This window comes from Lipotes vexillifer, unplaced genomic scaffold, assembly GCF_000442215.2.
Source record: "Lipotes vexillifer unplaced genomic scaffold, Lipotes_vexillifer_v1.1 scaffold112, whole genome shotgun sequence".
Lineage (NCBI taxonomy): Eukaryota > Metazoa > Chordata > Mammalia > Artiodactyla > Lipotidae > Lipotes > Lipotes vexillifer.
In genome coordinates, this window is record NW_006776285.1 from 1,567,734 (window position 1) to 1,579,170 (window position 11,437).

The 11,437-nt window shown below is 41.7% G+C and overlaps 1 protein-coding gene across 1 annotated transcript in view; it reads left to right on the top strand.

The window, feature by feature from the left end:
- Positions 1–2,891: 2,891 nt before the first annotated feature.
- Positions 2,892–11,437, top strand: part of LTV1 (LTV1 ribosome biogenesis factor) — a 13,789-nt gene continuing 5,243 nt past the window's right edge. The window contains exons 1-5 of the mRNA XM_007450316.1: positions 2,892–2,996; positions 4,219–4,350; positions 5,582–5,755; positions 9,666–9,753; positions 11,264–11,405. Coding sequence (XP_007450378.1) covers positions 2,994–2,996; positions 4,219–4,350; positions 5,582–5,755; positions 9,666–9,753; positions 11,264–11,405 — 539 coding nt within the window. The 5' untranslated portion in view covers positions 2,892–2,993. The remainder of the gene's footprint in view (positions 2,997–4,218; positions 4,351–5,581; positions 5,756–9,665; positions 9,754–11,263; positions 11,406–11,437) is intronic.

The following is an 11,437-nucleotide window of genomic DNA, read 5'->3' on the forward strand; positions in this document are numbered from 1 at the left end:
CCTGCGCGTCCGGAGCCTGTGCTCCGCAACGGGAGAGGCCACAGCAGTGAGAGGCCTGCGTACCGCAAAAAAAAAAAAAAAAAAAAGGAAAGTAATGTGGAACTGTGGTCTGTAGTGAAACTACAGAAGATATCGAGGGCTATATTAAAGCACCTGGGAGGTATTGAGTAGGCAGTGGGAACTCATTGGAAAATTCTGAATAGGAATAATATGAGAGTTGTCTTTTAGGAAGAATAATGTGGTAGCAAGATTAAGAAAGAGATTAAAATTAAGAAACGTTGGCGAAGACTCAGGAACCGGACTGAGCTGAAGAGGTAACAAACTTCAGCTGACTGTGGGAAAGGATTTATAGCTTAACTTTGAACTGCTGAGCATACCTGCAAGAACAATTAAGGGCAAATTCTTTCCTAAGTTGAGTACTCCCTACTCCAGATTGTCTGACTTGGGCCGGCCAAGGTTAAAAGTTCATCCAGGAACACATCCTTAGGTCAACAAGCACTGAAAATGCCAGGTCTCTCCTCCCTAGGGTATTTATCTAATTATGAAAAGTTAGCAACTACAGCTATATGCGGATAGACATACAGTTGGATATATGACTCTGAAAGTCAGGAAAAAGGTCTGGGCTATAGAGAGAAAGTTAAGAATCAACAGCACATATAACAGAATCTGTGGAAAAGGATAAAAATACCCCCATAGACAATGTAAATTAAGACTATGAAGAAATTACTACAATGAAATTTTAATAAACTATTTCATCACCTGACTATCTCCAAGATTGTAAAATCATTTCATTTACACATCATCTGAGTGCTTTGAACACAACCGAAACATACCAAAGAAAACTCAAAATTCATTTTATAATTAGAAAGCACAGTAAGGAAAATTAATTGGGATCAGTATTTCCAAAATGTATTCACCAATGAAGTGTATGTACTTGTGACTCTTAAGAACAGGAGTCAGCAGAAAGCCAAGCAATATCAAGAGGATGTGCAGTTAAAAAGAATTTTAAAGAACATAAAATTGCTAGGGACTAGAAGCAAGTGAAAGAGTCTATGTATGTAATATAAGTGACTCAAAAGGTACCAGAAATTAAGGGAAATCAAAAGGATTAGGATTCCAGGAAGCTGACAGGTTGGGTCAAGACGCAAGCTAACAGAGAGCCATGATGTGAACGTGATGTGAGGCCAAAGCACGTGTTTGCTGACAGATCCCAGATGGTGAAGGCCCTAGTTTCAGGAGCTGGCCATTCTAAGGCAACAATGACATTAAGTGAGTAACTACACTAAGCTGGAAAGAGAACGATTGCTCACCTTCATTGAATGCTGATCACAAGCCAGGCACAGGTCCAAGCATTTCACGTGTAGTTTCTCATTTAAACCGACAACAATACTATGAGGTAAATGTTAATAATATTATCATTCCCGTTTTACATTCAGATCAGAAAACTGAAGCTCACTTGCCCCAGGTTACACAGTAAGAGTGAAACAGAGGCCAGAAACCAATTTCAGCTAGTATACCTAGCATACTACTGTTATCATTCAATATTGTAGGGGGGAATTTGTGCTTCAATGGAAAATGATGCATTTTTTTAGACAAGCAAACCCATCCAATTCTGACCTTTCTTATGCCTCAGTTTTAGTGTCAGGAAGACCTGAGATAATTCAGGTAAAGTGCCAGAACGTTACTTCCTTTAAACGAATATTTATTGAGTATACGTGCTCAGGACCCTATTCTAGGTCCTGAAAATAGATACAGTAGTAAATAAAACAGATCAAAACAAAACAAAACCTGCACTCATGAAGCGTAATTATAATGAATGTAGCACATAGGAGTGTTATGTAACAATATTATCCCTGTTACAAAGCATTATCCCAACACAAGTTCTGTGGTCCTAAATTGCTTCTATAATTTTTACTGTAATAAAACTATAAATATTCTATAGATTTTATAGTAATAATACACAATTCAAGATAACTCAGACATTGTAAAGACACCAGAAATTGGGAAGGGGAAATAGAAATTTGAGGAAAGGTCTGCTGATAGAACTTTGAATGTATTACTATCCTCTTTTGCCCGAGAAAAGCCATGAGAGCGCGCCAGCACCCACCTGAAATCTTAAGCAGGTGTGCTTATAGCCTATTTGCTTAAACTACTTTCAAACGTTTGAGGAATGGCTTGAGAAAGAATAAGCATTAGTTTCCACCTTCCAAGATAAGGTATGCAAACACCAAAGAGATTCTGAATATATTTTTTTAGTCCAAATGCCTCTACTGTCAACAGAGTCTAGGGGGGTTTTGTTAACTGGATGTTTGAACGCAGTTCGTTAAAAAGAAAATAAAGACCTGATTAAGCCTGGTGCAGCCTAAAATAGCAAGGCCCTAGGATCCTCCGTTGCTAAGGCAACCAGCTCCGCGCCCGCCCAAAGGAGAGGGAACCTGAAACCTCGGTGACCCGGGAGGGTGCCCACCTTTCTTCTGTGTACACAGTTTATTTGTGTGTTGTTTTTTTTGTTTACGGTTGGGAATAGGCAGGGAATACAACTGTCAATGGGGATGCTAGATTCGTGGCTTCTGTTCTCGGTAGAGGGCGCTATAAAAGCAGTTCGCCCACAAACACCGACACCCCGTTTCTCGCCTCGTCGCACCACAGACGCCCGCAACTCGCTTCCGCAGCTAGTTTAACTTTGGCCAGAAAAGCCCCGCCCCCCGGGGATGAGAACAGCCCCACCTGCCAATAGCTTCTCGCGATCCTTGAGACGGCGTGAGCTTTGCGTAACTTCCGGTCGTGACCCTTCAGCCTTTTGGCGATTGGTCCGTTTCCACGGCCTGCTGCGTGGCTTCCCGGCCGGTTCCCGGGGCAGCACGTGTGGAGCGGCGTGAAGTCGCGGCTGCGAGCTGGTCGTCAGTGGCGTTCGGGAGGTACCGGGTCACCTTCCGTCCGACTAGGAGAGAGCTGTCGCCCCTCTTTGGGGTGAGCGCCGCGCGGCTACAAGCATGGTGAGCAAGCCTCGCTTTCTCGGGGGTGGGGCGCTCTGGTTTGGTAGAGACTGGGTTCCTCTGGCGCCAGTGGCTACTGCGGCCTGGAACTGGGAGGACTCGTCCGAAGGTGAAGACAGGCGGCTTGTGGCCCAGTGCCCCGGTTTGGGTTACTCTCACCACCTCGGGCATAGGTTGCCGTTTAGAGTGGGTCTCCCGCGGCCAAGCGTTCCTGGGGAGTAGACAGAAGAGAATGGCCTACCCTTTACCACCCGCCCCGTCCCGAGAGGCCAAAGAACCTGTGACATGGCAAACAAACGCGCCACCCGGTGCTTCATGGGGTCGAGCCGAGAGGGAGTTGGTAGTCTCTCCAGACATTGGAATGGCAGGTGTGTCTGCCCCATCTATTTGCTCTGGGGAAAAGGAGAGTCTAAGGTTGGGCCCGAAGCAAGGCGGCTTACTCAACTGGAATGATGCTTTCTCAATTCAGAAAATTAAGGTTGTGTAGTGAACTAAAAACGCAGAAGGATGATGAGTCTTATTAAACTTAAGCTGTTGTGTCATGGTTTTAATAGTTGGTACAGGAACTGTCTTCCTCAGATTTTCCTGTGGCAGGCTCCTGTCATTCTGGTTCAGACTGTCAGGGATCTTCTCTGAGCACTCATTCTAAAGTAACTCTTGAGTTATTTGCACATCGCTGTGTTTTGTTTTGTTTTGTTTTTTTGTGGTACGTGGGCCACTCACTGCTATGGCCTCTCCCGTTGCGGAGCACAGGCTCCGGACGCGCAGGCTCAGCGGCCATGGCTCACGGGCCCAGCCGCTCCGCGGCATGTGGGATCTTCCCGGACCGGGGCACAAACCCGTGTCCCCTGCATCGGCAGGCGGACTCTCAACCACTGCGCCACCAGGGAAGCCCCTGTGTTTTGTTTTTATTGTCTTTACCTGAAATCATGTTCTTGATGATTTGCTTGCGGAGAACAGGAAGTTTGACTTACCTATTGCTGTATTCAAGTGCCTACAACAAAGTCTGGCACGAGTAGGTGCCAGCAAACGTTTGTTGAAGGAAGGTAGTATACATTGTATTGAACATAGTTGATGTTTCTTGCCTTGGAAGTGCAGGTTTTAAAAATCTGTTCATCATAACATAACTTATTGAAGATGTCTATGTGGACTATGATATTATTCACTGTTTCATTGTTGTTGGTTTGATTTACTTTATTATTCTGATTCTGTTTCTTTGAAGCCTCACAGGAAGAAAAAGCCCTTTATAGAGAAGAAGAAAGCTGTGTCTTTCCATCTGGTCCACCGGAGCCAACGAGATCCTTTAGCAGCAGATGAGACTGCACCCCAGAGGGTTCTGTTGCCTACACAGAAAGTGGGTCCTGTTCTATAGCTAATAAGTTTGTAGGTAGACTGTTGATAGTTTTTAATAAATTATGTGAGTCAACTGCTATTTTCAGATAACTGTGATCTCCTAGAAAACCAAATCTGTGATTTAATTTTCAGTAAATATATTCTTTTTTTTTTTTTTTTTTTGGCTACGTTGGGTCTTCATTGCTGCACACAGGCTTTCTCTAGTTGCGGCCAGCGGGGGCTACTCCTTGTTGGAGTGCACGGGCTTCTCATTGTGGTGGCCTCTTTTGTTGCAGAGCCCGGGCTCTAGGCACGTGGGCCTCAGTAGTTGTGGCACATGGGCTCTAGAGCGCAGGCTCAGTAGTTGTGGTGCACGGGCTTAGTTGCTCCGCAGCATGTGGGATCTTCCCTGGACCAGGGCTCGAACCCGTGTCCCCTGCGTTGGCAGGTGGATTCCCAACCACTGTGCCACCAGGGAAACCCAATATGTTCATTTTTACATTGTGCATATTTATTTTGATGGATAATTTATCTTTATTGGAGATGTTTAAATGAGAAGTCTTGTAGAGTAGTGGAGAATATTTACTAAACCATCAGCAACAAGGCTGCATGGTGTTATTTAGGCCACAGCCGTATGCTTTGTCTCTGCTTTCCGTAAGATCTTGGCGTTTCGTAACCACAGACTGCATTTTGCCTCCTGGTCATCTCATGAAATATAAAACTCGTGAATTAGCTTTAGAAAATACCAGGGAGCCTTTAAGAGGTTGATTTGGTAATTATCAGTCAGAGTATATTTGTTAAGTGTGGGTAATGTGAAAGGAAGTGTTGGGGAACACTGGCATATGTAGCTTTTTAGTAAAGCCAGCGGTATTGTGCATTGAGAAGTTTCTTTGCATATAAATACAAGAAATTGTACTTACCTTTCAGTGCCCCTTAGTCTTCTAATCCTCCACATACATGATAAAACAAAGTGTGTGTGTGTGTGTGTGTGTGTGTGTGTGTGTGTGTGTGTGTGTTTCTTGGCTTAAATTGTTGCCCAGAAATGTCTAGTGGAAGGAGGAATTTTTTAATTCCATTTTAATTTTATGTGGCATTTTGTGTTTCCCGAGTTTGTCAAGAATTCTTTGTCTCATTCCTATCAGCCAAAATGTTCATGGGCCATTTGTCCCCTGTTCTGAAAGCTGTGCTCATTGGAAGGTTCCTGAGCCTTATCCTTGGAACAGGTACTAATTCCATTTTGTTTATTATCCTAGATAAAAGATGAAGAAAGGCAAGCAGAGCAGAGGAAGTATGGAGTGTTCTTTGATGATGATTATGACTACCTGCAGCACCTGAAGGAACCATCTGGGCCCTCAGAGCTCATTCCCACAAATACCTTTGGTGTACCTTACAGGGAAGATGAGAAAGAAGAACCTTTAGCAACTTCAGTAAGACTTTTTAGCTATTCACATGTGAGAGAGAGTGTGTGAGGAGCCGTGAGTGAAGAACCACCATTTTTTTAAATCAAGATAACTGTTCGGGGCAAGAAAGGGTGTCAGTCTGAAGAGCACAAAGATAAGCCATGCCTTCGCTTAAAATTGTATATGTGTATGCACATACATACCATCAGGAGGGAGCAGGTCTCTTGTTCTCGGGTTGTTGAAAGTAATGGTTTTTGACAAGGTGGGAACTTTTGATTAGTAATTATGGTCATGCTAGGTAGCACTTTTCAGTAGAAGAAAAGCTGCTGATGTTCTGTATGTTAACAGCTTAACTGTTTCAGCATTGTAAACTGCTCTAAGATAGACTTAATTTTTGTGGAACTTTTGCACAATGTTCAGATCTTTAACAGTTGTAGAAGCTGCAGGCTAACCGTAAGAGAGAATGGAGCCAATAGATTGTAATGAAGTTTCTGTTGCTCTTCTCAACAAAAATGCAGTCCACTTTAATACTTTATCTTTTAAGTACATATGAGAGCACATGTTTATATGAAGTTAGTGCTCCTAATTTAAGTTCTGTTTTCTTCTCCCTGCTTATGTTAAGGATGCCCATGTTGCATGCCTTTGTTATCTCATTTTTAATTTAGTATTAGTATAAATTTCCCTGTGAAACTTTTATATCACTTGGCACTTAAGAAAAAGAAGATACTAATGTACTGTGTTTATTGACAAAAAGAAGAGATACAGAGGGCACCAGTTTCCCCTGCTTCTCATTCTCCAGTCCTATCATGGTCTAGACACTCTTTTCCTTGGGGAAGATGTGATCATAACCCCTCCAGTCCATACTTGTTGCTTAAGGAGAGTCAGAAGGGTTAAGTTTCAGGGTATCATACCAAAAAAGAGGTAATAACTGCACCTGTTCATTCACCCACTAGGTCATAGCTCTCTTGTGAGGCCTCACACCCCTCTGCCACATCTTTAACAGAAGCTACTTCTCTACACCTTCTTCCCCAAGGCTGTTGTATCAGTAATAGGATATATATCTTCTTGACTCATTTCCTTCTACCACCAACTGAGGGAGGGGAGGTGGTCCAGTAGTGACTTAACATTATCTTATGTAGTAAGAAAAGTTTTAATAAAGTCCTAAAATTCTTCTGGCTGAATTGTGTTGGCCAGTAAAAGGTTAGTTTTTAATTCTTAATTCATTTTGGGTAAAAGTAACCACTGTCGAATTGGTTTTTCTAACAGAGTAAGACTCTTTCTTTTTGCCTTGCCGCATGCAGCATGGCATATGGGATCTTAGTTCCCCGACCAGGGATCGAACCCATGCCCCCTGCAGTGGAAGTGCAGAGTCCTAACCACTGGATCACCAGGGAATTCCCCAGAATAAGACTCTTTACTGGACACTTCAGTGATGTTTATAAGGACAAGTGAATTATGTTTGAAAACAAGTGCCATTGGTTTTCTGTAGCATGATGCAAAAATATGGATAAGTCCCATGTGTTTCTTCAACTTTAAAGTAATTTGTAACAAACCACCAAAATTGAGTAAACCAGCAATATTGAATATGCCCTAAAAACAAAAGCAGTGCAGAAAGACAGTGGAGAAATTAGTAATGCTTGATTAGACCCTGATTTTCACTTGAAGGAAAGCAGGTGCTGCCACAGTGGAAAGCAGTTGGGCAAACCTCGTGTAGTTCAGAACCACTGCAATCACTAAAAAAAATTACAGTTCCCTTTTTTAAAAATGTAATCACTGTCTACACTTTAATTATGTATATGATTCTTTGACTGTTTTTCACGATTTGAAAAATATTTCCAAAAGTAATTCTTTAAGCGCAAGCTGATCCTCCCTTTTTTTTAAACCCCAGTTTCCAAGGATAATCACAAAGAGCATCTTAAATATATTTTACCACAATTTTTAAAAAATAAATGTAATAAGCACCAAAAATCATTAAATTGTGCACTTTAAGTGGCTGGATTGTGTAGTATGTGAACTATATCTTAGTAAAGCTTTTTTTAAATAGGATTCTACAGCAGAAAGCCAGATCTTTCTTTGTCCATGTTTATGCCTTTGAAAAACTCTGGAAGCCGTAACAGCTTACTAGGTACACACTGATGCTCCTCAGAGGCTTCCATTTTAGCAGGCTCTGTCTGTGAGCCAGTGAGAATGTGTGCCTCAGCTTCCTGCCTGCTGCTAGACTGAGGACAGTATGGTGGGCAGGTCCACAGACAGAGAACACCTGGTGGTGACTCACATTATTAACTTAAGTGGTTGTAGGGATGAAACGAAAGCATAAGGACCCGTCAGAAAGAATGTGCCAGCACATGTTGAAGTAGATTGGATGGTTTGCAGAATGAGGGGAGTTCACATGAAGGAAAGTTCCAGAACAGTAATCAAGAAGGGCTTCATGGTGAAGGATGGAACTGAGCTGGTCCCTAAAAGGGTGGCTTTGGGAATTCCCTGGCGGTCCAGTGGTTAAGACTAGGGCTTTCATTGCCATGGACCCAAGTTTGATCCTGGGTGGGGGAACTAAGATCCCACAAGCTGTTCAGTGCAGCCAAAACAAAAAAAAGAAAAAAAAATGGGTGTGTTCTATTAAAGAGAGAAGAAGGACCGTTCCAGTCAGAAGGAGGGGACATGAGGTAGTATTGTGGGTCATCATGTCCAGCACATGTGTGCTCCATAAGTTACTTTGAATTATTCCATGATGTGAGGAACCGGACTTGATTTACATGGAGGTTGCATTTTGAGTAACAGGATGCATAGAGTAGACCTTGAGTTTATAGTGCCTTGAAAATCAGGAGTGAAAAAACCTTTTAAAAGTTGGGGAAGGTCATATTATAAAATTTTAAGGAGTTTTAACCTGGCAGTAATACGAAGATTGGACTAAATGTAGACTAAGCAGCAGCTGCAGTCATCTGTGTCCTGGTTAACCATGAGTAAGATGGTGCCCAGAAGACAGGTGTGAAGTAACTGTATACAAGAGAGTTCAAAGGGATGGGTGGTTAGAAAGGATTTACGACCACCCTAGGATTTAAGCAGCCAATTTGGAGAAAAGCTGTGCCAGTACTAGAGATTAGGACGTTATCTCTGGTTTAAATAGGAAAAGATGAATTTTGTTTTGAAATTTGAGGAGAGTGGAGTTATGAGACCTGGATTTGAATCTCAAAACCCCACTTAACTAGTCTCAGGCAGGCATGCCACTTAACCTTTCTTAGCTTGTGTTTCACTGAAACATGCTGATAATTTACGGGGTTGTAAGGATTAAGTGGGATAAAATACTGGAGAAAGCTTTGTGAAGTATGGCAGGGAGGTTGCTTTTGAGATAATGATGGAATATACATGTTTAAAATATGTAACTGGAGCACAAGTGAGAGAAAATGCAGAATGTAGTTGTATTAGTAGGATGGCTGTAACAAATTACCACAAATTACCACTGGGTGGCTTAAAACAACAGAAATTTATTCTGTCACAGTTCTGGAGGCCGGAAGTCTGAAAGTAAGCTTTCAACAGGGTTATTCCTTCTCGGGGCCTCACAGGCAGAATCTGTTCATGCCTGTCTCCTAGCTTCTGGTGGTTACCAGCAGTCCTTAGTTTTCCGTGGCTTGTAGGTGCAGCGCTGTAGTCTGCCTCCATGCGTTCACATGCGTTCTTCCTGTGTGTCTTCACATGCGTTCTCCCTGTGTGTCTTGGCTTCACATGGCTTCATTACGAGGACACACTGGTCAGTGGATTAGGCCCCCTCATCGCCCAGTATACCTCATCTTAACTGGTTACATCTGTAAGGAATCTGTTTCCAAATGACATCACGTTCTGAACTCCTGGGGGGGACATGAATTTTGGGGGGCATTTCAACTCTGCGTAGTTCAAAAGTATTTCTAAATAAACCTAACCATTGTGTAATTTCTTTTTCAAGACCACTGGAATTAAATTGCCTTCCTCGGTGTTTGCATCAGAGTTTGAAGAAGATGTTGGATTGTTAAATAAAGCAGCTCCTGTTTCAGGTGTGTATAATTTCTTTAACTTTTCAAGTGGATAGAGCTGTGTTTTACAAAAAGAAACGTATAGTAATGATGTAGGGTTTTTCTGTCCCTGGTAAAGAGCTTAAAGAATTGAGATGTGTTTGAATTCAGATTAGAGATCACTAAATTAGGAAGGGATGACTGTGATCTTCGTCCTTTTCTTTCATTGCCGTCAAATTCTTAGTCTTGAAAGTTCCTATTTGGAGAGGAAAGTGGGAAAATTATTTTAGGTGATCTGGTACGGGAATTTTAGCCTAGCCTAACCTCTTACAAAGGAAACAATGATATTCAATAAGCCTTACATTCATATAGTGCAATCTTGAAAATACTTAATCTATTAGCTTTCAGAGTTTCTCCCAAGTGTGTAGAAGTATTTTATAGAAGTCCATTTTACCGTCTGTTCCAGATACACCAAAAATTATAATGTTTGTTTTTTTGCAGTACCAATACTGTATTTTAGAACAAACATGGAAGTCCACAGAAGTGGTGTTTGATATTTCCTGCTAAATTACCTTAGTTATTGACTAACATTTGCCATGTGGCATTCATTCCTTAATTCATTCTACAGATTTCTGAATTGCCACTATGACCACGTTTGGGTTAAATCAGAATAAAAGCATAATCCCAGACCTCAAGGAATTTACCATCAGTTGGGAAAGATAGACAATAAATGGGAAATTACGATTATAGTGCAAATGAATAAATAGTGGTGAGGCACCAAACCCAGCCTGGGGGAGTTGGGCAAGGTGTACTAGAGGACATGAGGCAAGGTTGATTTCTCAGGTAAAACTTAGGCAGATGAATGAAGGAGAGAGGGGTGGGGAGGAGAGGGTATTCCAGACAGAGGAAACTATGTGCAAAAGCAAGAGGATACAGATACAGGAAGCTGCACGCTTTTTAGCATGCCTGGAATGGAGGGTAAAGATTAATATGAGATGAGGCTGTAGAGTCAGGCAGTGGCCATTTTGTGAAGGGTGTTGGAAGCCACGTCAGTTTACAGGTTTGAACTTGAAAGTTTCTCTAGGACTCTGTAGTATTTTTATTAATACATATAGAAGAAAACAGCTGAAGAAACAGGCTGGGATTTTTAAAAATCTCATAGTCTGAAAAGACAAAGTTTCACAGGCTACAAATACTAAATTTATTTCTTCTAACAGGTGAGAGTTACTTCTAATAGGTGAATTTAAAGCCCAGTTTTTCTGTGGGTAAAAGCTTTGGATTTTGCTAAATAGACACAGCTAAATGTTGTAGATCTATAATGAAAGTTTTTACTAGTGGGTATTGAAACCAGAGGGATTTTTTTCTTTTTTAAATTTTCTTGGAGTTCTCTATCTCTGTGTCTGTTCCTGAACTGAACTTTTTAATGTTTTTAATCATTGTTGTATCCTCAATACATAGGCAGAGTCTGGCACGTAATAGCTACTCAGATTATGTTAAGTGAAGGAATCATGCTTTCTTGGAAATTATTGCTCAATTTTTGTTTTCCTTCTAGGACCTCGGCTGGATTTTGATCCTGATATTGTCGCGGCTCTTGATGATGATTTTGATTTTGATAATCCGGATAATCTACTTGAAGATGATTTTATTCTTCAGGCCAACAAGCCAACAGAAGAGGAAGAGGGAATGGAGATACAGTATGTGTGGTTTGTTTTGAAGCAGGAATGAC